The sequence below is a fragment of the Cyanistes caeruleus genome, chromosome 12 (assembly GCF_971803275.1).
Source record: "Cyanistes caeruleus chromosome 12, bCyaCae1.hap1.1, whole genome shotgun sequence".
Lineage (NCBI taxonomy): Eukaryota > Metazoa > Chordata > Aves > Passeriformes > Paridae > Cyanistes > Cyanistes caeruleus.
The window spans coordinates 5,619,981-5,647,709 of NC_141712.1; the positions used below are offsets into that span (position 1 = coordinate 5,619,981).

A 27,729-nucleotide genomic window follows, 5' to 3' on the forward strand; every position below is an offset into this window, starting at 1 on the left:
ACTCCTCAGCCCCAAAAACTGGCAGGTGAGTGACCCACATGGATTGCCCTCCTCTTGGGACAGTTCCTATCTTGGTTAGGGCTCAGCACTGAGCACACCTCGTTTCTGCTTTCAAAGCAGTGTCAAGATAAAGTTCCTCCATTGCTCCTTCAGATCTCACCTGCACAGAGGAGATGCCCTGCACAGACAGTGAGCCACCAGCAGCACTTTTCCTCCTAATCACCATCAGCTCCCTAATAACGTGATCTTTTCTCAGGACCCTGAGCCCCTGGTGACCTGTGCACACAGCCCTGAACACAATGGCATCCCAGTGACTCTGTATGGCTGCACTTCAATTACAATAGAAATAATAATGTTAATTTATTTTCTTGATGCTCTTGAATAGGATCTGCTGAAAAATAAAGGAAATACGGGATATGGATCGTGTTACCATAAAACCACATGCAGTGAAACATTCATCTGTCTCCAGCATTTCATGTCTTCTGGGCATCTGAGAGAGTTGAGTTTGATTTACACAATCAAGCTGTTCATTAAATATCTGTTTGAGTTTTGGGCAGATGCATCCTTTACCTGAGTGATGAAATCTGACCACAGGAAATTGAGCTACTCCTTTGTGAAAAGACCCCATTCTGCTTTATAAAGTGAGCCTTGCAGCAATACACTTCCAGAAAACTGCCAAGCTTTGTGTACCAAATACCGTTGTAAGGGCTCAGCAATAAAACAGTTGTGGACTTGGGGGGGATCCAAGCACACAATCGCACATCTTTATGCAGTATTTCCTCTTTCAACATCCCCCTCCAACACTGTAATTCACTGACAACCATCGGTTCATTTTAATTCCAAAATCCTAGCCCCAAACACTAGGCAGTTTATAGTCTGAATTCCTGTGTGGGCATATTAATTATTCAAATCACTAATCCAAATCCCATTCCAAAGAGCTCTTGCTGGGAGTCCTTCAGGAGCAGACTGATCTGTTATTGCCTACTGGATTGTGCTGTGTGTCAGAGGCATCTCAGTACTTCTATCAACAGCCCTCTGGATATCTGGCTCTTGTGAGAGCACTGAGTGGTTGTGAATGAAGAGAAAAGCACCAATAGATGGTGGAGAATATATCTGAAACGATGGATGCAATGATACCCTCCCTCCTAGGGATTGGCTTGGAAAGCTCTCAGCCAGTTTTAGAAAAATGAAGTTTTTTCTTCTCCCAGGGAGATGGGAGAGGCTGGAACACGTCCTGCTGTGCTGAGTGGGGCTCCTTATCTTGAATAACACCTTGCAGATAAAGACAGGCGAGAATCCTGCTGGTTCTGGGGTACACCAGCTCCCACTGTCCTTGCTGAGAGGAACCAGCTCAGGTTTGTCTTGCAGATGTATTGTGTATTTTCACTTTTGTGCTGTCACACAAATAAAACCCTGGAGTTTTGCCCCATTTTGCCTTTTTGGGCCAAATTTCCCAATTACACAGCAGCAGAAAAACAGGATCACCTTCCCCTTATGGGACAATCAACAAAGATGCAAGGGAATGCACACAACACTTACAACACTTGATATTTACTTATAACCTCCATATTTTATTCATGAATTTTACAATTCCAAATATAATGAAACAGTTAGAGTACTTTATTACAAAGCTTATAAAATAATTAAATATTACACTTATAGTTTTTGCTTTTTTTACACCATAATTCATACTTTGTGACACTACTATTTTCTTTCCTCAGTTCTCACTTAAGGAAGTGAGCAAAGAAATATAAAGGAAAAGCTATGCATTAATAAATTAATTATTTTACATCAAATAATAAAAAGGACACAAATATAAAAAAAAATAAAAAAAAAAACCAACCCTTGTAGTTTTCCTAGAAAAAATGTTATAATTACACAATGTCCAATATCAAGACAGAGCAGTGTAGGTTGAGATATGTTTCCAATCATTTCCTAAAGAATCACAGAATACATGTTTTTAATTTAAATTGTTTCAGAAGGAACTGCTAATTTTAAGTGACCACTGTCTGGCATTAGTGCTGAGCTGGCTAATCCTACACTCAAACCATACTTTAAAAAGCACTCAAACTGAACTACGCTCATCAAAAATGTGGGATTGGGTGGAATTAGATAAATGTGTCCCTCAAAGGCACTCCCCAGAAAATTACAGTAGGACACAGCTCTGTCTCAGAACGGGTTTGGCAAATAGGTTGGGGTTTTTCCAAGGCAGAAACCTTCTGAATGGCACCATTGATACATGGGGCCATCAAACAGCTCGATACTGAACAACCACAAATACCAGCATGCTCACCATTCTTTTGTTTGCTGGTGGATTCTGAACTAAATACAAGTATTAGGAGAGTGTATAAAAATAGAATTGACTTTTATTTGGTAAGAGTACATAATCTACTTATCTTTTAATGCTTTTTTTTTTTTTTGTGAAACATTGAATAAATACCTGTTTAGAGAAGTTCAGCATGAATTAATGGACTGTAATATTCTTGTTATTTCCTTTGGGTAATGGATGAACTAAAATTTGCAGAGAGATTTGAGATTAGAAGGAAGACATTCTTCAGTATCTTGGCATTCAATTAATCTAGCTTCTGAAACAAAACTACTTAAAAATATCAAGTTTAAATTTTAAAATTACATATCTAATGAGCTTAGAAAGTTGAAAACATAACCATTGAGAAATTCCTTTCATTCTGAAAACAGAACCACTGAGTTCCTTGAGTTAGTTGAAATATGAAATTCTATTTTACTTGTAACACAGCAATATTCAAAGTCCAAATATTCTAACGCTGCATATTTCTAGGAATACATTTCAAGTTACTAGTTAACCACCTCTGAGTTTCTACACGAAGCAGAAAATGAATTCTTCAAAAAAAAAAATTATAAAAACATTAGCATGATGCACAACTTGCTTTTCCAGCAGCAAGTCTGGTAGAGAAGCACCATAATATCTTTGTAGTGCACTATTTACTTCTGATGGCCACACGTGTGACGCTGCCTTCTCCAGCCCTCGGCCATGGATGTCCCTCTGGGACAGCAAACAGCTTCCTCACCCTGGGACAACAGTCACAAAAACCAGGAAAGGACACATTTCTGATGGTGAGATCTGTCCTGCTGCCACGCTGCAGCCTTCCTCCTCCAGCCCCAAGCTCTCCTGCTTTGCATTCTGGTAAATCATCCAGAAAAGGCTCCCTTGCCTTAATTTCTTCCTCGTTAACATGTGACAGTGCAAAATGACACTTTTAAAGAAAGAAGAACTTCCCCTTCAAGTGATCCATAGTACCCTGTGCTCTAGTGAGGTCAGCAAATTAAGAAAAAATAAGAAAGAAACATTCCTTTTTCAACATATATCCAACAATTACTGTACCTCAGACATTCCCTTAGAAAAAATGTCTCTTCCATCAGTGGTTTATGTGGCACCATGTCTTGCCTCAAAGCAGAGATAATTCCAACATAAATTGAAGAAGAGAATCCTGTCACTGAAGGGTTCAGATAACACGCTGCTATCAGTTCTTCTTTGTACATGATTTACAACATTGCTTGCCATAAAATTTGTGGTTACAGACACCATGCTGGGGCACCAGATGACACCAAGTGAAGAAATCCACACAAGAAGGATCATCTGAAGGAGAGAAACCCAAGCAATGTGGTAAGACTGTGTTTTAGCAAGTCTGCAAGTCGGGTAATAGTCCCACACCCTTCCATGCCTTTGGTAATATCAAATGCAGCAAGGGTAATTTGATTCAAAGGAGAGGAGACATCAATGAGCTTTCATCTCAAAAATTTCTTCCTTCATTTTAAGAGCCATTAAATTTCTGTTAAGAGATTTGTTAACTTGATTGAGATAGAGTTAATATTATAGAGGGGTCAGAAGCAGAAGGAATTAAAAAATTTGGAGCACACTGCATAGCTCAGGAAGACAAGAGGAAGTTCCACATTAGAGGATAAAAAAAGCCATCTGCATTTAAATCTCTGATTACAGATGTTGTTCCAGGGCCAGGTACTCATACAAATGAACCTACTCCATATTTAATACCAGTTGTTGGTTGCCATCATCATCATCATCATCATCATCATCATCACATGGAGTTTCCTGCACACAGACCTCAGGAACTCAGAATGTCGGGGCCCTGCACAAGGTGCTCTGCTCCATGCTTGCATTCCAGCACTCTGGAGAGACTTCTTTCTCTCCCTTCCACTCTGCAGGGAACCTCAGAAATCTCTTTTCTCAGACACTTCAGTGAGGTGTCACGAGTCAGGCTTTTAGGACTTTATTCCATGTTGGTAAAATCATAATTAACTACAATGGGAGAAGAGACCTGCTAACCATGGTTAGCTCTCAAAAGCCCAGCTTTTAATTACATATACAGTCAAATTATATTTTAAATATATTTTTATACTTTAATATGAATATATAAGAATATATTTTATATATTTTATTTATATCTTAATAAATATAAATGTAAGATTTTAATATTTTTTATATTTTAATGGAAATCCTATTACTCTTCAATTTATGCACAGATATCGTTTATACACACATCTCCATTGCTTTAAAAACAACTCATAGCTGCTCCTCTCTCCAGTTTTGCAGTGGATGCTTTGTTTCTTTAAAAGAGGAGAGTGATGATTCATATGGGTGATTTATAAACAAATTCACAATGTCTGAGAGAGTAGTAAGACACAATGGGGTTTAGCAAAATTTATAGCTAAACTGAAATCTCCTGAGAGCATGGGAAAAGATTTTGTTCAACTCTCAGAACTACTGTTTACATGGTCAATAAAAGGAATTTACAAGGAGACTGAACAAAAATCTAGGCACCACTGTCTGCATTCCCGGCTCAGTTACTGAGTCACAGCAGATAAATGCTCCCTCACAGAGCACAGACAACTTCTGCACATTCCATGGGCCAGGAGGCATCTCCACCTCTCTAAAGCAACTTCTTTGGTTTAATCACCACTGCTCTCTTTTTATTCCCTTTCATATCGTGGCAAAGGTGATTTTTTATGCCTTTAATTTATACCCTTACATTTATGTGAGCAAAAAATAATTTAATAATAATAATTCTTTTAAAATAAGCCATTTCCCCCTCAGGTTTTAGAAACATGAGCTTGTCTTTAAATTCTAATAGTATGGAAAGAAAATACTGTTCTTGAACATAAGCTGGGGAGCTCAGCAGTGAACTGCAGCCCTCCCACTCCACAGCACTTTGTGTCCTGCATGGAGCATCAGGAGGGATCCAGATGGGAGCCCAGCACCAGCCTCCCATTCCCTCACCTGCTGCCACCAGACAGAATTTGGGAGGACCCAAAGCAGACAAGAGATGTAAAGCACACACCACACAGAGGAAGGAAAGCTGTTCTGATGAAGACAGGCAGGAGCTCTCCTGCCATGAAAGGGTAAATTAAAAAAAAAAATTAGAAATTACTGCTTAAAAAAAAAAAGCATAAGCACTGAGGAAGCCACGTTAATAAATCTTTATGCCCCCTTTGAAGTTCAGAGGGCAATGCTAATATTGCAGAGCTATGGCTAAAATTGGGACCTAATCCAAGGACTATTGGAAGGAACACAAAGAGTCCCACAAAACTCACTGGATTGGGATCAGGCAGTCAGGTCCTTACTTCTATTTACCCAAGTATTTATAAGTTGTTTAGATTTTCATTCATTTGAAGCAGCTGGATTTACTACGAGTTACGGTGACCGTAACTACATCTAGAGAGGGATGGAAATGACCCAGTTTGTCTAGGAAAGTGTGCAAACTCTCCCTGAAACATTAATTTCTTGCCTGTGATCACTGAGCTGGAGCTGCATGGCTGATAATAGAGACTGATTTGCTTCAATGTGATTCCAGCACAGCTGGTTTCCTCTCTTTTTGCTGCTTTAGACAGAAAGTTAGAGAGCAGCAAGGAGATAATTGATCTCCAGAGCCTGACGACCCAGGTATAATAAAGGGGAAAGGGCTCCTGCAGATGTGAGGAGAGAGAGAAACAGGCCAAGGCCAAAATTAATAACAGACAGTACTTCAGACATGAAATATAGCAGGAGAAAACAGGGGTGAAAGAGAAGTCTTTGCTATATCCTAGCAGCTAAGAAGTTATACAGCAACTCCCAAGTACAGCAGAACCTTTTAGGAATGTTAATTTGAAGTGTTAGGAACATTTACTGATAAAAACAGCAGAACTATTTACTTATCCCTTTTAGGAGCATTTCATCTCCATACCCTTGTTTGGATTCAGGTCCCCTGACAGATGGGGCTGATACCCTGCATGTCTCGAGGTGATGCAGCAGAAAGGTCTGTTAGGAACTCGCTGGGTTTCACAGGGGTTTTGTGCACAGGGAATGCCAGGAATTGGAGCAGATATCAGGGTGGTTGGCTAATGTCAGTTCACAAGATGCAGGGCCAGAGCTTGACCTCTGCTCCCAGCTTCATTACCACCTTCCTCATGCAATCCAGCCTAGGTTTTATAGAGGTTGCTTTCAGCTCCCAGTTTTCAGAAGGTAACAAGTCAATTGATGTGTAGTGTTTTGAAAGTAATTGTTTAAAGTGCTTTAGCATACCTAGATAACCAGATTATGTGGGACAAATATGGACCTCCATGAGCTTTTTTTTTTTCCACAAACAGTAACCATCCTGTAAGCAAATCTCTGGAACAGGGAATGCACCATTCTCTGTCTGTGGTGGTGCTGAGGGACCTCACCTTCCACCATTCCATCTGGCACAAAACCACTACTGCCCCCTCCCTTCTCACCCTGAAGAGGTGGAAGGATGGAGTAGACATGAAAGTGGAGAGAGACCCTAATTTCATGTTCCCTGACTGCATGGCATACACTGGTCAGAAGCAGTAAGAAGGACATTATAGGTAAAGCAATTTTGGAATCCCAGGAGTTGGGTGCAGTCTGGAAGACTAAAAATTCTTATTGCTTAGCTCCAAAGTTGCTATTATTCCTAAAAAGCATTACCAGCATGGAATTCTTGTGTTTTTCAACTAGAGAGCATAAAGGTGCAGTTCAGAACCAAACAGCACAATTTTTTCACATACTTCTTTTAATATATGCCTGTTTTTATCTCCAGTGCCAGTTGTACACCCAAGCCTGCTTTAAGAGGGTGAAGAAGAGATGCTATTAATATCAGAGAGTTACTTTAAATCTGGAAGTCAGGGAATAAAACATTTATGAAGGAACAGGCCAGGTCAGTGGTGTAGCAAAAAGATGACGTTTGCTGAGTGTAAGAACTCTAAGCCTTGCTGCAGCACCTCGAGCTGAGTTTTACCTCTTTTCACGGGGACTGGGCAGAAGTTGGTGTTGCAGGCTCTCAGGACAGCTGGTTTCTGCTGGGGCAGGCAGCCAGCAGCTGGCCTGCCCTGGCGCAGGCACTGCACGCTCCGGGTCTGCACTCCCCCGCCGCAGGTCACCGTGCACTGGGCAGAGGGAAAACAAAACCTCGTCTCTCATTGCAGAGACTCCCAGAGCCCCTGCAAGCCAAAGGGGAAGCTTTCAAGGGACTTGGATGAGACTTTCAAAGCAAGAGAGGTCAGGATCAGGTGTGCTGCTGTTCACCAATCCCCATCGGGAGCAACTTTTCAAAGACCTGTGTGTCTTTTGGTTATTTAAGGACTCAGCTAAAAATCTGGCTCCTTACTTAGGCATGGAGACAGAAACTGAATGTTTCAGAAACCTGTTCCTGATTGTCTGCATGGATTTCTTTTGATCTCTAAGCCTCTGGGCCCAACCCTGCTGCCTGAACACAGATAAAGCTCCCATCAGAACCATAATTATGGCAGTATCTGGGGAAAACCACTATGAGTTTGTAGGAAGAGCTATGAAGTATTTTAAAATTAATAAGCCTTTTACTTGTATGTGTTTCATGAAAAGTTGTCTTTAAGATAAATGTGATCATTTTCATCTGATTGCAATTGTCAGGCATACATTGTTTCATGTAAATATTATTAAATGAGTGCGTGTCTCATTGATATATGACTCATAAAGCAGATAAGTTCCAGAAATACAGAAGCTTGTTTGCAAGAATGTAGAAACAAATACAGACTGATCCCACAATTAATCATAGTGTTTAGGGAATTCCAGGCAATCTGTGCAGATGCTCAAATACATTGTGCATAGAGGCATGCAGTAGTTCAACCACAGTGCACTTTGAAGACGACTTGAGAAGAAAGTGTTGGAAAATGAGTGTGGAATGTAGTGCCTCTCAAGCATGAATAACATTTTTAGGTGACATTTTGCAGTTTCAGGACAAAGAACTGAGCTGCACCGAAGCACATGATGGATGTGGACCATCTGCATCCCATCTCAGTGGCTGAGTGGTGTGGTGGTCCTCAGGGAACGGCTCGGTGCAGGAGGCACCTGGGGCCTGTCAGCGCTGGAGGCAGCCCCTCTGTGCCATCCCACCTCTCATTTCCCATTCCTACCTGCTGCCAGGGCGAGGAATACCAGCCAGACACCGTGCTGTACAACGTCTGCGAAGGACAGGCTCCCTTGTTACAAGCTTCCTCCAGGTTGGTGTTTGGTTTCTTGATGTTCCTGCACCTCCTCTGAGGGAAGGTGAGCAACTTCCCTTGGACGCTCTTCTCGCCGCACTTGAGCTCTCGCTGCCGCAGGCCGGGCCCGCAGGAGGCTGAGCACTGCAGAGGCAAAGCACAGCTGCTCCAGCCTCACAAACAAAAAGGTGTGTGTGGGGCAGACACCCCAAACTGTGCACTATAAAAACATCACAGAAATAATCCCACAAAGCCCATGCTCCACAAAGTGTAACCGAGATATGACCCCCAGGCGGTGATTAACAAAGGCAGTGGGGTACATCTATCTACATCTGGGGCTTACGCTGATTTCCACACCACAGCTCAGCTCGCTTTCCTCCCCACGGTTTGTGTGTGCCCCTGAGCCAGCATTTCCAAGAGCAGCCAGGGCAGGCAGTGAGCCATGAAACTGCAGCACTTTACCTCACTCCAGGAAGAAATCACCCACTGGAGCCGGTCATTTTTGGGACAGCGTCCGAGCACACAGGTCTGCTGGGACTCAGGCTTAGGGTCTGTGCTGCACATGCTTTCAGGCAAGAATTTCACCTTGGGAGAACCAGCACTCTTGCAGTAGACATCCCGTTTCTTAATACCTCTCCCACAAGTCTTGGAGCACTGTGATGGAAAGAAACACTTCTTTGAACTGGAGGAAATGAAAATTGGCATTATTTGTATTTTCCAGCAGAGCACAGAATGCATGGCTAATGTGCTTTACAGCTGCCATCGTGATGTAAGTAAACTTGACATTCTATTGGTAAATAAATAACAGTAACATCTGTGTGTCACTTCTGAAATGTTGTCCTCGGTGCTTTCTTAATGTAAGCTCTGAACTCTCTCAGCCCCCACGTAGAACAGACAAGTAATATCTCTTTTCCATAGATGAAGTAAGTTGGACTTGTGAGCAAAATGCTATTGTGAGCAAAATGCTTTTGTGAGCAAAATGCTTTTTTCCCTGCTCAGCACAGTTGAAAGCTGCTCCTAAGCTCCCATCAGAGAATTTCCCATGGCAAGGTGCTCTCAGCTATTTGTCATTTTGTCCTCACCTTGGCCTGGAGGGAGGGGATCGAGGCAGAGGAAACTGCCCAGGGAATCGATACATAACTCCTTCACCAAAGGAATCTCACCACAAGACAGAATTTGATACAGACAATGGTTAAGGAGATATTTTAGTTGCCAACTGCAGCTCAGGACGAGTCACCAGAATAAATATGCATTGTTGAGCTATGGTTCAGGGGAACAGGCAGGCTGTGGTTTGCACTGTCTTACACACAACAAAATGCCTGAATGAGCCATTTGTGATGAAATGAAGCAAAGAGCCCTGAAATAATGCTGCCAGCTTCCTACCTTCTTGCATCCTCTTCTAACTGTTCTTTCTACTAATAATTATGGGGCTTGTTCCAAGGCAGAATCACTCCCTGTATCACATTACAAGTGTTTTTAAAAGATTTCATGAAAGCACAGCTGTGCTGACGATGTAACAGAAATATCTGCATGCTGAAAATCCGTGGGTTTAATCCTTCCCCAAACAAAGAAAATTATTTTTTCATTTAAAAAGACACTGATTTGTGCAGAGAGACTGGGTTTAGATTAGATGTTAGGGAGAAATTCCTCCCTGGCAGGGTGGGCAGGCCCTGGCACAGGGTGCCCAGAGCAGCTGGGGCTGCCCCTGGATCCCTGGCAGTGCCCAAGGCCAGCTTGGACATTGGGGCTGGAGCACCTGGGACACTGGGAGCTGGCCCTGCCATGGCTGGGGTGGGAATGTGATGAGCTTTAAGGTCCCTTCCAACCTAAACTATCCTATTATTCTTTGATTTTACATTTTTTCACTCTTAACACCTTTAAATCTGCAATATAACAGCTTTTAGCTGAATCGTAAAACCTGTACTAACTTGTTCAATAGGCCTGTTCTCTGCTTTTCAGCAGGACTGATGAACTTATTTCTTGTGGGCTTATTTGAAAATCCCAACTTGAATTTTACACCTCTTGAAGAAGAGGAAAAACAGATTTTTCGTAATTGTCGTATTTATTTGTCTTAGAGGAAAGAAAAGTTTTCAAGTGTGACTGCATTTGAAGACCTTGTTTATATAATCTGCCACACTCAGGCCTCCTTCAGACACACTGGAAGAAAAGGTTCATTTCTGAGTTGTGCTGGACTATTGAATAGTTCCTCATCTGTTACAGTATGTTACAGGGCTCTCCCTGGAGGGGCAGTTTGTGCTCAGCTGGGAGTGATGGGGTCAAGGTGTCCTTGAGCACCTAAAGAGTAACAGTACCATGAACAGAACACCTAAGTAATACATTTTTCAGCTAACTGAAATCCATCTTGAATCTCACTAAATGAAGATGGAAAAATAAAATGAATGTGGATCCTTTTATGGATATCATGGATACCCTTATTATCAAGGGTACTGTTGGCTCTCTCAAACCCCAGATGTGTCAGTACTTCATTTATCCTTACATGAACAGCATCAATTGCAGAGAAAGATGGAGCAGAGCTGAATTTCTTGTGTTTTTAGCTCAGCTGTTTCAGTGTCAGGTGTGTAAAGCAGGGTGTGCACAAAGGAATTTGCCCTCATGGCAATACCTGCAGCAGTACTGCTTGCAGGAGAGTTACTCTAACAAAGGCAAAAGCACAGAAGTGAGTGTAAAACACAAATCTATCAACCCACAATCCATAGACGTGTATGCATTATATGCAACTGTAACCCCAAATATTTCATCATTCCTTGACTGCCTGCCATCTCTGAGAGAAGTTAATACTGCCTGGGAAGTAGTTTCTCAGTCTCTTTGGTTTGAAGAATTCATAGAGCCTTAAATCATGAATCCAGAAAGAATTATCCATCTGTTTGTATGTACCAAAAAGAACACCACCTGCCCACTTCTGGCAAGCCCTTTTGTGCCAGCTCTTCTGAAAGCTGGTTACAATGCACATTTAGTTTACATGGTTTACATATTCAAGAAAAAAGCTGCTTGCAAAGCACTGATCTCCACAAAGTTTGCACTGTTGTTCTTTTTGAGGAGAATTTTTTGCAGTATTTTCATGATGCTAGCAGACAAAAACTTGAGTTTTCCTCCAAATTACCTGAGACCATGGGCCAGGGCTCCATTCAGGTGGGCAGTCCTGACTACTGCACACCTGCACCTGTGCTGGGGTGCTGACAGGACACAGGGAATGGGCCACCTCCTCCTCTCTTTGGAAAGCCCTTTTCTGGACACACCGAACGAGACGACTTTGCTGTCCCCCTCCACAGGACTTGCTGCACGTGCTCCATTCACCTGCTGACCAGCTTAGAGGAGGAAAGGTGTGTTAGAAACACAGGAGTGCAATTAGCTTCAGACAATCAATAAAACCAGGCACCTATCAAATGTGAGTGACCCAGGGATCCTGCTCAGCCTATCTCCTGTGGACTGGTATCTGTGCAAGCAATCAAAAAGCTGCAGTTGCATAATCTATTTTCAAAGCACAGAACTTTCTGCTAGAGATGAAATGTAAGTCACTCAACTAGAAAAACAAGTATTGTTTATTTATAGCTTTTATCCACTAGAACCAGCTCGTCTATGAATCTGACCTGGAATCTGGAATTACACAGGGACTGAAAGAGGTGCTGCCATTGAGACTGGTGGAGTATTTAGATGTAATTGGAAAATATAATTAGATAAGATAGAATTTATCTATGTATGTACTGATTGTGTTTGTGCTGAGATAAGTTCCGCTCACACAGGGTGACAAATGTTAGCATTTCTGTCAAACCCTACTGTTCATCGAAAAGAATCTGATTGCTAAAAGCAGCAGTCCTGTCACACTGGTGTCTGGGGGAAATAGAAAGGCTGAGAGAGCTGGAGCTGTTCAGCCTGGAAAAACAAAGGCTCCAGGGTGACCTAAGTGCAGCCTTCCAGGACCTGAGGGAAGCCTGGAGAAGAGCTGGAGGGGGACTCCTCTCAAGGGAATGCACATGGAAAAGGGGGAATGGCTTTAAGCTGAAGGAGGGCAGGGCTGGATGGGATCTTGGGCAGGAATTGTTCCCTGGCAGGGTGGGCAGGCCCTGGCACAGGGTGCCCAGAGCAGCTGGGGCTGCCCCTGGATCCCTGGCAGTGCCCAAGGCCAGCTTGGACATTGGGGCTGGAGCACCTGGGACACTGGGAGCTGGCCCTGCCATGGCTGGGGTGGGATGGATGGGCTTCAAGGTCCCTCCCAACCAAAGCACGCTGTGACTTTATGATTCTCTCAGTGATTTACATACCCTCAGACTAATAAATCTGTCAGACAGCTGATGCAGAATCTAAATAAAACAGAGGCAATTTAACCAGCACAAGCTGTTGGGCAAAGAGTGCTCAGGCACGGGGACACTGCAGTTACACGTCATGTCCCTCAAGTGACACAAAGTCTGAGGGGTTATTGCCAACTGCTCGGGCTAATTTCAGTTTTGAAATGCCTGGAGCTGCTCACTAGTTCTATTCTTGATGCTTTGAGTGGGTCCCCAGGCCTTGTGAGACACTTTGCAAACATGAAACCAAGTGTCTTTGTCCTTGAAGGCTTCCAATGTGAGACCATAATCACAGCCAGACAGGAAAACAGAAGTGAAAAAGCAGAAAAAATTATGAATGACTAAATGATTACTCATTGAGAACTCTTATTCAAAGACCCAGCACTGAAATTAAACTAAAGATTTTTAAACAGATTGACAATTTTTTAGTAATTTATGTAATGGAAAAGGTTCTTGTCTCATGTCTGACCACTTGGCCTATCCTGCTTCCACAGTTTCTCACAGCATCAATCCTGTGGCCACTGGAATAGCTGCTTACATGCAGTTTTAATGACAAGAAAGGTTTTGTCATCCTGTGTGAAAGACACACAACATCCCATCTGCCTGTCTATTCACAGCTGCCTGAAAACAGAGCTAATTTTAATTTTTAAAAAAATTCATAAAAAAGCCTATTTTTGAAAAATGTCTTTGGGAATAGAAGAAATCTCAGCTCTCAGTGTCTAGCAACTTCGGGAACTGCCAAAAGTAGTGAGAAATGTAAAAGGCACTAATTTAAGGACAAAGAAATATTAATGTGAAAAGTCAGTCATTATGTAATTCCAGAACACGTCAGAAGTTTCCTTTTTGTCTGATTTATAAATATTTGGGCCACTGAACTACAAACTTCTGAGAAAAGAGTTTTAATCCATTTTACAACTTTTAATTAGTTTGCCTTGATGTTTCTGACAATGGACATTGGTAGAGTGACCAAAAATGTTCATTTTAGGAGTTTATTCACCATAACTGCCCAGAAAATTCCCCTCTTCACAGAGGGCAGTAAACCTACTTTAATGTCCTCTAGTAACCTTCCATTTTCCAAGATTATCTGGGCTGTGATCCAAGAGTATCTTTCATTAGTTCAAATAACTAAATAATTATGAGCAGATTTGGCAGCTCTGAAATCCAACAACAGCAGTGTGCAGCGCTGGTGCCTTTCTGTGTGGGACAGTAGTGTGGTCCCACTCAGACTAATCAGCCTTTGCTCTTATGCAGCAATTATTCCTCACTGACCTTTCCAAGTCTGGAGCCTCTTTTATGTCCCCAAACTGACACACTTGTACCTCAGCTGTCACCTCCTTCCCCTGCCTGCTCTGCCTGGTGTTATTTGGGTTTGTTTCATTTGCTGGCTATTCAACATTCTTTTGTTTCCTCCATGGTATTTAATAATCCTACTTTTTTTATTCTTTTTTTTTTTTCTGTTGGCAGTCTTGGGTTTATGGGAAATATTACATGCTGTGAGTTTCTGGACAGATTCCTCAGCAGAGATATCCTGGCACACTTTCACTCAGCTGAATGGCAACCTGTTAATTTAAGGCATGGTCCTACATGTAGATTCTCCATGCATTAATATATCCTAAGGATTTTAAGAATAATTAATTAGAGAGTTGAACTGTTTTTCCCTAGAGGTGCTTGGGGCTTTTACATCTTTTCTTTTTGTACTCTTTTTAGGGTTCAACTCATTAATTTTGTTTTAAAGTAGTAAATCATAGAGTAACTGTCATTTCAGTACAAAAACACTGCTCTGTGTGTCAAAAATGGATATGCAGCATTTTCATGGTAAATATATATCAGTGGATGTTCAAAATACATCAGGATCTCAGATTATCAGAAATAGAAATTTGTGTGTGGTCAATATAAAGAAATCTGATTTGGATGGAGATTTATAGCATAATGATGCCACATCAAAACAAAGGTAAGCAGAAAGAGCTTAGACAAACTCCTGGAGACATCACAGACAATGCATTTCTGTGCTCATTGGATAAAAGCAGTCCTGGCAGAAGATAAGTTGCACATGAAAAGACTGCATTTGGCTACAGAGATTACTTAAAATTGGTATTGAGAAAACCATGTGGCTAAACTCAGTCTAAAGAAACTGCTGAAGCAGTAACCTGGGGCTCTCACATCTCAAGGTACCATTATTTAAACCTTATCTCTATCCTTCTGTGGTCATAGTGTGTAATTTGGCATTTGGGTTTTGTGTACTCTGCTGCACTCTTTAAATCTGCAGGAAATTCCAAACTATTACTGGACTATTTTTCAGTATGTTCAACATATTGCAAGGTATGGATTTTTAAGTAAAACCAAAGTCACTGCAGAACATATGCATCTTTTTGCTTTGCCCCACCATCCTCTCCTAGACTAGGGGAAGGAGGAATGCTTCCTATTAAACATCATTAAATGGGATATTTTATGAAGTATGGGAGCAGGCTTAGCCAACTGCTTTTAGTGTTGCTTTTATCACCCCAGAGTAAAACCAGCAGATGATGCCAGGTCTGGACCCATTTCCTCTGCTTCAATGCACCTTCAGGTGTATTTATTTACCACTGACTAAAACACTCCTAATTTTTTTAACATATTCCTTCAGAAAATCTGTTCCGGAGGTTTAAATGTCTTGTCCAACAAAATACAGCTTTTCTGATCTTTAATATAAAATTAAAATAATGCTGAGGTTGCAAAGCCAAGAATCCAAAAGTGAAATAACCAGCAGAAGAAAGATGGCCCTGTATCCTTTAATCTATCCATTTATATTCTAAGCCACATAATACTGTGTTTAATTATATGAGCACACAACTTGTTTTTTTCCAAAGGACTCCTACTTCAGCTACTATAAATCAGCATAACTCCCTTGGTTTTTAAATTGATTTAGACCAGCTGGGTTCTAAGTGCTTATCTACATGTCAATGTCTTTCTTTGCATCTCACCTTTCTTAACTTCTTTTAGAAAATAAGATTGTTCACAAAGGCAATGCCTTCATATGTATTTTTGTGGGCACCAGGAGCTTTGCTGACAACTCATTTAGTTCTCTCTGTGGCATCACAATACTCTGTGAGACATTTTGTCCAAAAATCACTAATTACACTTCACAAGACTCTTAACCTAATCTAATATGTGGAATGTGAGTGGTGGGGCTGAGATTCCACCCAGGGAGTAGCACTTTACTCAGGAAATGGGCTTAGTGATTCAAGATGAGGAAAGGTGGCAGAAGGAGCCCCTGAGAAAGCTGGATTTGCTCTGTGTCACCCCAGCATGGAGAGCTCAGCAGTCCTTGCTTTAGGCATCAAACCCAAAACCCCACTGGGAGCCTTGGGTAGAACAACTTAAACAATTCCTGGTTCCCATTTACAGAGCACAAGGGGTTCATCCCCCAGGCAAACAATTCCCCCCGGGAGGATTCCCTCCGTGGCACAGCCAGCAGGCACAAAACCCCAGAGGACTCACTAGGCTGGGCAGGGATTTGTGTTGCACAGTTTTGTTTCAGCCAAAGGCTTCGTCCTTGGGCCACAGAAGGAGATGTTGACTCGTGTTCGATGGTCTTCCAAACAAATTGCTTTTGCTGTAATGTGTCCTGTAGAAGTATTAGAAAAGAATACACTGGAATAAATTTGTATTTGAAATGTAAGAGAAAAAAGTAGCAGGGAACAATTTTAACTAAACAAGCCTCATCCTCATCCACTGATTCAAACTAAATAAAATATGGGTTTATGCAGCAACATGTTTTTAACATTGATTTCCTTCTCTGTAGCACAGATACTACTGAAGTCAGATAAAACATTTTAGCTATAAACAACTGACTTGCAGACAGTTCCCCCAGCAAAAATCAGTAATTATTAAAATCCTAATTCCCTGCAGACAATAGCAGTGCTCGCTTAGAACCCTCCTCACAGACTTGAAAATTACCAATAAACATTCTGTGAACTTTTTACAGTGAATCTCTACAGACTCCAGAGTTCTGCAGGTACCTGTACCTTAGACTCCATCAAGTGTCAGCAGCAGGACAATTACAGAAGTGCCTTAAGTGATTTTATAGATTTATCTCTTAACTGAGATCTACCATTCACCTCACACACGGTTCAATGGGCACAGTGAATCAAATTTGGAAACAAGACTGTTTTCGTTTTTATATCCATGCTGCAGCCTTTCAAAGGGAAGGAAGAAAATACAGCTGTCATATTTTATGGCTGCAGTGCTCCTGGTGGATCTTTCTTCCATAAACCATTTACTGAGACGCTGTGAGGTTCTGACAATGCTCCAGCAAGGTATTCCTGAACATCACCTGAACATTTTTGCCAATACAGGAGCATTTCCTTCAGTGCCCAGTCATATCCTTCAGTATTACAGACTTCCTACATGCCAGCTTTATGCTTTCATTACATCTCAGATTTACTTTCACTGAAAAACATGCAGGATTTATAAAAACAAATAGGTGTCTGTGCAAGAAAAGAGGAAATCAAAGTGTATAATCAATTTCCACATTACTTCAACAGGAAGATATGATATGCATATGGGTTGACCTAAACAAAAAAGGCTGATTGGCTGGCATGAATATTTTTTACTCTAAATGCAATACAAAGTTATTTCCTCTGTGTCCTAAGTTATCAGATAAAAAAATAAGGACCAGGTGTTCAGCGTAACCCCCTGTGTGTATCAATATATATTTGCAAAATTAAAGGCAGCTGAAAAGATTTGAGATGCTTTAAAAAGAAATTAAAAAGAAGAGGCTTTGCAATGGGAAAGTCACCTACCACCACCACAGGTCGCTGAGCACTCAGACTGCACTGTCACCCAGGAGTAGCTGTGTTTTCTGACAGATGTCTTGTTTTCAATGCTGGCTTTGGCAAATGTATATTCCCAAGAAATCCCAAGATTTTTGCCTTGTAACAGGATCTGTAGAGGAATATTCAGGGTTTGTTTTTAAAAAAAAAGGTGGGGAGTAGGTAAAAAAAGGATTCTGCCAGTCTGAAAGAAGATGAACTAAACAAGATGCACACAAATTATATGGACACACACAGCATGTTTGTGAGAGCATTGTCAGGAGACCCAAAGGAAAGACAATCAAAGCAATTCCTGAACAGCAAAGCATTGCCTGGACCAACACCTGCAGGTCTGTAAGAGAGGGTGCAGAAACAGTCCCCTCTGAAAATCAGGTATCTGACCAGCTCAGAGAAGCAGCACTGCCTCCAGCAGAGGTGGAAGAGCAGCCCCAGAGCCCCGGACCCAGCAGGTCCCTGCACCCATGGGACCCCCCCGGCAGGGGCTGGGTCTGCCTGGGGCACTGCAGGATTTGGGATCTGGGGATGGGAGACATCTCCTCTCTTCAATAAGCAAAGCCCAGGCTGATCCTTCTAGCTGTGGGTGAGTCCCCAGGCAGGTACAAAGGAGAGTCAGTTTACTGCAAAACCCCGGCCTTTTTAAGCAGTTAGGCCTTTATCAGTTACACAGCTTGAAATCATAACAAACATAATTCATCCAACCACAATGTGACTTGTTTTTCTGCCTCTAATTCAGCTGGGTCACTGTCCCACAGTTCTTTTCTGTTTAGCCAAAGTAGCAGCCCTGAGCCATGGCTCAACAAGGCCTTCCCTTTGTAAGGTTTTACCTATATGCAACATCTAGCTCAAATGCTTTCCTGACACAAATCTCTTTCCTGTAAAAAACCTCTTTTCTGTGGGGACTGGTGATAAATGTTGTTTGTAAGACCCTCAGCTGGAATTTTTCTCATGGTTTTTGAAACTGATAAGGCTTCGTTAAAGGAGAGAACCTGTCCTTGGGTGTCTACACAAGGAAAAAAGGATTGGAAGAATCTTTTGTTCACTATTTCAGCATAATGTGTTAGAAAATTTATAGAAAGTGTGATTACTGACTGTAATAACAATCTCTGTCATCTAACTCAGGGAGCCCAGCCCTCAAGGGTGTGCTATTTTAGTGGTGAGTTATATTGCAGTTTTCATTCACTGTGTTCATTTCAAGACTGAATTATAATCACTGCAAGATGCATGAACATCTGACACATACCTAAATTTGGGGAGAAATTTCTACCTAACATTTATTTTAGAAACTTTTGGCAGCAAAGTGCATTTATATCCACGCTTAGTAGAACAGTGTGGGAGTTTACAGTTACAGAGCTCTAATGAGTTTTAACTCTTTACCAAGATGGATCTTGTCACAGTAACACAAAGAGCAGGTGCAGTTAACATCAGTTCCTAAATATGCTTTTTGATAAGCATTAGCATTTCAAGTACTATTCAAGTTTATGTTAATAATTCAAAATACTAATAACTTATCAATTAAGTTCACATAACATCTGACCTGAGCACTTCAGCAATCCATACCAGTAGAACTGATCTCTGTAGAGACTGGCTTCATAAAATAGCAACAAACTCACATTTATGTTGTTTAAGACCAAGGAATATAATAACATTTTGAAATGTAGACAAGGGTTTTAAAGTATTCTGAAAATGTACCTATTGGAAAACAGAAATTTCCCATGACAGTGAAAATTCAGACCAAATTTACATGACCTGCAGCTCAATGATGCTGAACACATGAAGGACCTGGACTGCACAGTGTTTACTTTTTGAGAAGAAAGAAAAATGGATGCTATAATTTCCATCCTTAGTAGCCAAAGATTTTATTTAAGTTGAGGAACCTCAATAATGATCCAAACTGAAAGTACAGCAATTAGGGCTGCAAAAGGCAAATACTTCCAAGTGAATTGTAGAATATGCACCTTCTCCCAGGAGGATTCAGATTAGAAACTCCTTCAAGCACAGGTAAATCCAGTATTTCATGTGAATTTTTTCAGCCATCCAAGTTAAATTCATGAACACCTTAGGATACCTGTGAGGTTATGGAAGAAATAGTTCTGAGAGTGATTACTGACCTCTATTTTGAATGAAAATTCTTGTTAGAAATAGGATTACCAGATCTGCTTTAGGGGTGAGTCACAGGTGCAAGTATATATCACAACTATTTTACAACAGGATAAAAGGGAATACTCTGAAATTAGGAAACACTAATTAGTGTTCTAAAAAATAGAATAGTGTTCTAAAAAATAGTAAAATTCTAATTAGGAAATTAGAATTGAGACTAATGTGCAACTCCTCTCTGCCCTGCAGATCTCAGGATCTCCTACTGCCTCCCCAGGAAACCTCCTCAGTGCTCAGCGCTCCCAGCACATGGAGCTCACTAATAAGCTCTCACAAAGCTTCTGTATTTCACTTTAGGCTCCTTCCTCCATCTGTGTTTCTGTGTCTTCCTCTTTGCTGTACTCTGTTCAAACCATTCCCAGTGTAACTTTTTTCAGGACTTTATTTTTTCTCTTGGCTATTCATCATTATCTGATGTAAATGTGACAAAATTTAACAGTCCCTTCAGATGAAGGAAAACACCTCTTCTGAAAAATAGTACAGGATGTATAATGTTTGACGGAGTTTTCATCAGGAATGCAATACTATTGCAAAGCTGAAACTTTGCCAAAGTAACATTTTTGGTTTTACAAATCTATCAGACTTCTGACAGCAAAAAGTCCATCTGTTAAAACAGCTGTTCTAGAGTTGGAATACTGAACCACAAGTCCACTGGCATTACAGATAAAATGGGTTGCAACAATGTGCTCACTCTACTCTTCTTCTCTCAAGGACAAATTGAGACAAATATCTGAAGCATAAAGCTTCAGAACATGTGCTTCAGAAAAAAAAATGCAGTGTGGTAACTGTAGTAAAAACTGAGCCCTCTAATACAGTTCTTCGTTTAAAACAATGCCTTCCCTGGTTCTTCTTGCAGACCAGACCTCAAAATATTTTAATTTACATTTACTCATCCTCCAAGTCTAAGGTATTAGCACAGATCTTGGCATCTTAGGCAGCCAGAAACACTTTCTCCCATTTCAGTAGGTGCTCTGTGTTCCTTCAAGCTCAGAGGCTGAAATTCTGTCTGGCCTTTTCATAAGTTGTGTTAAAGGAGGAGGAGGCTTTGTCCCTACCACAAGACCTTGTGTAAGGGTTAGTCCTCATCTCATTTGATTCTGACAACTGCCATAAAACTGTGCTGTGCCAGTGGCCAAAAAGCAGCAAAGTTTAAAACTTTTCTCATAAAAATATCTTGAAGTATTAGACCAAACATTTGTCTTCTCAAAGTGTTCTTTGTGACAGTGGAGGCAAGGAACAGATGGAATGCATTCTGAACACAGAGTTCAGAACAGGAAAGGGGGAGGATAAGAAGGTAAAAGGGGCAGTTTTACTCCTGTTAGAGCAATATTCCGCCAGCGTCTCCCACTTCTTTCCCTAAATGCCAAAGTACCACAAGCAGAGTGAAGGGAATGACCTGGGACGAGTCAAAAGCAGACTCAGGAGAATCCATCCCTTCAGAGAACAGCCACACCATGCTGCAAGGAGCTCGCAGCTGGCTGAGTGCTCGGGGGTAAATCCTGCACACCAGGCAAGCTGGGCCATTCACAGTTTAAGACCTTGGGCTACAGCCCCTCCTTGCACATTGGGAAGTAGCCACAATTCTAACAGGCAGGAGAAGGGAACTTCCTCTCCATTTTCTGGCCAGCAGCCAAAGCCAGAGCCCCTTCCCACCCAGCAGGAATGTTTATCAAGCAGGAGCTGCACCGCTGTCAGGTGTCCCTCCTCCTGCATCATCTGCATCAGAAAAGGGGACAAAATCAAACTATGGAACAGTACTGGAGACAAAAATATTGCAGGGCACAAAAAAGCACATATGCTTTGAAGTCCCTGGCGCTCAGCTGAAAAATAGTACACGACGTATAATGTCCGACCGAGTTTTCATCAGGAATGCAATGCTATTGCAAAGTTGCAATTTTGCCAAAGTAACGAGCATATAAAAAGTTTTCTATCGTATTTTCAAACACTCATTATAAAGCCCCTTCTTAACAACCCAATAACTGAGGTCTGCATATTCAGCCAAGTTATCAGACCTACAAATTTGGAAAGACCTCCAGCGCTAGTCTACTTAACTGGACGCATTCCAGCATCTTTTCAGCCAACTGGCATTTGCTCCCAAATTTACAGCTGGCAAACAACCTCCTTAAACATTTCCAGTTTCTCAACAGAACTGTTTAATGTCTACCTTTAACACACCAACCACCTGACTTCAGACACAACACTCAGCAGCTCTGACCGCAGGGCGCAGAGTTATAAAATTTACAGCTTCTTGAGTTGGAAAACCACAGGCTCTACGGCTGGAATCTGCTGGATCTATTCCGGAGGAAAAGAGCTGTGGCTTTAGCTTACGGCACAAAATGTTAAAACAATGGATAAATTCAACTCTCCTGAGTAAAGAACCTTTTCCTTTTGCTGCTAATTTTGATGTGAAAGCTAAACCAATAAATTCTCTAAACTAGCTGTGCATCTGCTCCTTTGTTTGAGATTTTTTTTTTTCTCTCATGGCCATCCTAAGTTTCCAGTATAATACTCTATTTTGCAGGTCAAATTTTTAAAGAGTCTACTAACATTGCTTTGTTATGATTGACTCAGTGTTTTCCAGCATTTCTTTACTGTAAGATGTGTACGTGAAATTACTTGCAGCACACTGAATTAAAATAGATTATTTGATACAAGCTACCTTCCTATTCCTTCCACAATGTTTTGTTCAATGTATAGGAAAGAATACTAATGCCTGCTTTGTAGCATGCTGAAAAGTAGACTTGTTATCTCTGTGGAGGACTGACAGACATTTACAAATCACTTACAGAGTGAAGCTGAGCATAGAGGAAAAAATCCAGGTAAAAAGGACTATTTTCATCTGCACACATTCTGCATGTGTCCAATTCAGAAAATGGGCATGAGCCCAAACTCTGAATACCAGCATCCAAATCCCAGCACCCCCAGAGCCTTTGATCTGCATCTACATTGCAAAGATCACCTACATTTCCTGGGCCACCCCCATGCTTTGGAGTCTGTGACAGTTTCTTTAGGGGCACGTACCAGCCTGCAGAGAGGGCAGACAGAGAAATCTGTGTGAAGGCAAGTGCCTGGCTGGGCTCTGCTAGAGACCTGCAGCTCTCATCCACTGGGGATCTACATGCTGTTTAATAAATATTGTAGCATCCAACATCCTCAGCCACATTCTGATTTCTCTGTTCAATCAACATTAATTCCTTCTGTGAATTTATTCTGGTATATCTAAGCATGCAGCATATGGCTCTGGTGGAAAGGTGTTTAAAACAAGTTTTGAAACCAGTGTGTTGTCTTGAATGGGCAGTTATTGGATGGGATCCTTGAGAGTGGCAGCACCAGGGCTTCAAAGGAAAGTTGGAGAACACCTGTTTGGAAAGCAGTAAAGGAAGAATTACCCACTGCTACTTAAGGCAAACCTTAAAACAAAAGGGGTTTTATCTCTTCAATACTTCTAAAATAACTTTAAACACAGTCCTAACTAAAAGCTTATGACAAATTACTGTTTTTCAAGTCCACTAAGGTCATTAAAAGGAAAAAAAAAAAGTATCCTTGAAAGGGTCCTATATGATCTCATTTCTACTTCAGCTGTTTCAAATTTATCTTCCATTGTTATTGTGCTCCATTTTTTCACTGTTCACATGCTAAATGTACAACCTTCAGGGATGCTGTCCAGCTAATCTCTCCTCACTACAGGAGAACCCTTTTATCCATTGTATTGAGTTAACATCTGTATCTTATAAGTACATCTTAGGCCTCTTTAGCCTACTTTCTCTTCAGGGGAAATCAGTACAAATTTATCATCTAGTAGCTAATAATAAATGTAATCCTTTATAACTGCAACTTGGCTTTCTCCCAGTAGCAGCTACATCATCAGTAGAACCATTCCACCTCTCCTGTTTTCCCCTATTGATAAAGAGGAAGTGATTTACTGGATTAAATAAGACATTCCTGCCTTGAAGCTCCATTCACCTTCTCTTCCTGTGGATGTCTGCCCCCTTACAAAGCATCCTTTCCATCTGTAACTCATTGATGGTAAAATAAACTCTATTTCACAAAGATGTCACCATTTCTTGATTTAATGTTTCACCAAGTTTGAGGTAAACTTCAGTGAGGGTACTCATCCTGTCTCACCCCAGAAAACTTTGCTTTCTTCGGTTGTATTTGACTTCTCAAAGCAGTCAAATCTTCTTTCATCTGCTTGTTGACAGAAAGGAACACAAAATTACAAAACTCTCATGTTTTTAAATTAGCTCCTCAATCCCTGGCCTTGCAGCCTTTTTCATGCCCACATAAAGTTTTGTTTCTTGTGCCCTTTCAGAATCTCTCCCAGCATTTGAGTAAGTCCTGGAGGGTGACTGAATACTTCACCAAATGAATGTCTACAGTGAGCCTCCCTTGCTTGCAAAGCTAGATAATTTATGATAAATATACTGTTTCTCCTCTAGTTAGATATATTTCAGTTAACAGAAAAATCACTGAAAAGGTCTTTAAACTGGAAGAACTGACCTTGGATTACCTAGGTCCAAATAACAGATACATGAGCTGAAGGTATTCAGCTGCATTTAAAAGAAATAATTATATATATATATTATATACATTTTTCTAGCAGGTTTCTATTTAAGATGAGAGAAATATGCTATGAAAACTATATTTTAAAAAGCTGGTATCAGTTTCTCATCCTAGATTAGCATCTATTATATTTCTGCCCCTCTGACCACTGACCTTTATTTCATGTAATCTAAATTGGGCTATTTCAGCGACTGTCTTCTGAATCATTTCAGCTTTTACTGGGTTTTGAAAACCCATAATCACCAAAAATACCAGTAATGTTAACTTCAGAAGGACACTGATACACAAATTCTGCAGGATGTCTGTTTACTGGCTTTTCCCTTCCCCTCTCTGTGAAATCAATTCCTGAACAATCCTGAAGGGATCCTGATGAATCCTAAAACCTCACCATGCACTCACCCTTCAGCAGCTGTGCTCAGGAAATACTACTCATACACATTAATTCCACATTCATCTCACAATGTTCTCCTCTTCAGAAAATATCTGGCCACTACAGTTTGTACTTTTTCTCCCACAACCCAGCTAAATTACAGAGTCACTACTCTTTGTCTTTTTTAGTATGATTCATTCCCATAATTACATATCTATGATATATAGAAGTATAGATATGGAGGGGAGGGTCTGGTGAAAATTTAGGGTAAATAAGAAAATCACTTCATGTCTTTTTTGACATAAATGTCTGACCCATTTTTGAATAGTGTTGAGGATTGCAATGTCTGATGCAATGATACGTGCTCAGCTGAACTATTGAAAAGCCTGACAGAAAAGCAGATGCACAGGAACACACTGCACAATGAAATATAAATATAACACATCTCATAGAACTGCAAGGCTGAACTTGTGGTGTGCAAGACCATGGGAAATTTAAAGATTTATTTTCTTATTTGCATCTCCTTCTGCTCTCTCAATACATGCTTCAGATGTCTCTTTCAAGAAAATATTTTGGAGGATGACTGCATTTCAAAGGAAGTGATTGCCTTGAGCACAGACTTGCCAGACCTGTCTGGTCCCATCTCTCCTGGGAATGTTGCTCAGAGGACGTGCACAGCCTGAGATTTCTGGATACCTGCAGCCTGCTTTGCATGCAGAAACAAAGGCAAAAACCTGGACCATTTCAGTCACCACACAAAGCTCTACCAAAATTATAACTGCAGAACAAAGTGGGCACAAGCTGTGTTAAACTGGCATTCAGTCATAGGTGAATGGCAATAAATACAGCTGCAAAACCCTCTATTTTCTGCCCACCTGAATTATAAAAGCTCCTGTATTATACATACAATTTATCCAAGTCCTCAGTACCTGCAGTGCACCATTTTACAAGAGCTCACACTGAATTACTCTGGAAGAAAAACAACAGCCCAAATCTAGAAAAGAAGTATTAAATAACATTTGAATACAGCCTAATTTAAAAAAAAAAAAGAAAAAAAAAAACAAAAATAAAAAAATCTAAAGATTACAGGAAGAAGTTGAGGTACAAACCCTGGAAAACCTCATCTTATATGAAGTTTTATTGGAATGAAAAATTACAGCAGAAAAGTTTTGTGTACTTTGAAAATTATTGGTAAGATAAAAATGAAAATGAAGCTACACTATAGAGTGCCTAAACACTCTTTTTTTCAGCCTGCTATCAGTTATTGGTATTTAGAGCTGAAGCAGGATTTGTTTCACTATTATGGCTGCAAGCAGACATTCAGCAATATGTTTCTCAAAACATATTTCTTCATTTTTCTGGCATTTTTGCTTCTTAGAGTTGCTGATAAGTTATAATAACGTATAAATTATTACAAATTAATTATATAAATTTATATAATCAATTTATTATTATATTTATTATTCATAAAATAATATTTATTATTTATTTTTATTTATTGTATAGTTATAAATAAAGTAAATTAAATAATGCAGATCTCTGAACAGAAAATTCTGCAATTTTGTTCAGAATTCAGCTTGTTGAATGTTGCTTAAATTATTAAAGGGGCAAATAAATCTTCAGTCCATTTCATAGAGATGTGTAACTGGGGAACACATAACATTTTTAGTCATTAGAATCCCCAGCTACCAATGCCAGCGATGGAGGTATTTCAATAAAAATACAAGGGAAGCTTAAATAAGCTCTGAAAGGAGCAACAGCCTCCAGTTAAATGTTACATCTTAATAAAACTATTTTGCATAATTTGAAGGGATGAAAATAGAAGGGCTATTTGGCATTAATTTCTTTTCTTTAGTCTTTATTCTGCAAAGTATGTGCACAATATGCAGCCAAGTCTTTCTGCAGGCCATTTATTATTCACATTCAGCTCTATTATAATAATGCAGCTCAAATCTACTTTGGGTTATGACAAATAATATTCCTGGGAGTTCAGCTTAGCACTTCATTTGTAAGTGTGGTTGTTTTGGTGTAAGGCAGATGATCTGCAGAGAGGGGAGTGTGAATATAGTTTGTAGACCAAACTGACTAGACTAAATGAAGATCCCTATGAACAGACACCCAAAATGAAAATTCTTCAGTTTTCAATGGACAAAGATGTTGCAAAAAGGCACTGAATTATGATGGCAATTTGGAGGAAAGACAGAGCCTTAGCCCATGTCAAACTGCCTGTTCTAAAACTTGTGTTCACCCTAAAGAGCTTTAACCCAGGGTCCAGGGCCTTCCGTGGTTCTTAAAGACACGCTTCAGTCCATTACTCAGCCAGCAGGAAGAGCAGCAAAGCTCTTCAGCATTCCAAATACACACTTCACTGGACACTTGTGAAAGCTGTAATAACCCTTGGAGGATATACTTCATGTCCCAGTCTGTGCTTGCTCTTTCTTGGCTCAACAGGCCCAAGCTGGGCCAGGGAGCGGATTCCAGAGGCTTGGAGAGGGGATGGGGCAAGGAGAGCAGGATGCTGCCCCAGACAGGGGCACACAGCACCTTCGAGAGAGCTGCTGGAAGGTGTGGGAAGGAACTGAATCCCTGCTGGGGAGGGATCCTTCCTTCTCACAGGGATGGAAGGATTCATCAAAACAGACTTAACAGCTGAGTTACAAAGCAAAAGACCTGCTAGAGCGAAAAAAAGGTAAGCTAAGAGGAAGCAAGGACCTTGATGATTCATCCAGAAATGGCCCCTCAGATGTTCTGATGCATTTTACAAGAAAACCTAGTTAAGCAGCCTACTACAGAAGGAGATTTTTCTTAGAACAGCAGTAGCAGAGGCCAATTTCAAAACTGTAAAACTTGAACTAACCATGTAAGCACCAAGTTTTCTTTCTGCTTACAATAGTTCCAACACAGGACATCTGGCAAAGCGGGTCACACAAATTTGATTGTTAGATAAACATATGTAACAGAAAAACTGAACCAACAGAAATTCATACTAGAGGAACCTGTGTGTGGTGTTTTGACTGCATTCCACAGTGGATGTGAGAAT

General features: G+C 40.8%; 1 protein-coding gene across 6 annotated transcripts in view; it reads right to left on the reverse strand.

Annotated features, from left to right (window-relative positions):
- Positions 1-1,550: 1,550 nt before the first annotated feature.
- The window catches only part of ADAMTS18 (ADAM metallopeptidase with thrombospondin type 1 motif 18), a 77,046-nt gene continuing 50,867 nt past the window's right edge, over positions 1,551-27,729 (reverse strand). For 5 of the 6 annotated variants that reach the window (XM_023934862.2, XM_023934864.2, XM_023934861.2 and 2 more), the window contains 7 exons: positions 17,573-17,714; positions 16,269-16,395; positions 11,609-11,813; positions 8,950-9,141; positions 8,419-8,631; positions 7,266-7,413; positions 1,551-3,616 (listed from right to left, as the gene is read on the reverse strand). In XM_023934862.2, the coding sequence (XP_023790630.2) occupies positions 3,501-3,616; positions 7,266-7,413; positions 8,419-8,631; positions 8,950-9,141; positions 11,609-11,813; positions 16,269-16,395; positions 17,573-17,714 (1,143 nt within the window). In that variant the 3' untranslated portion in view covers positions 1,551-3,500. The remainder of the gene's footprint in view (positions 3,617-7,265; positions 7,414-8,418; positions 8,632-8,949; positions 9,142-11,608; positions 11,814-16,268; positions 16,396-17,572; positions 17,715-27,729) is intronic. The other variant, XM_023934863.2, reaches the window with a different exon arrangement.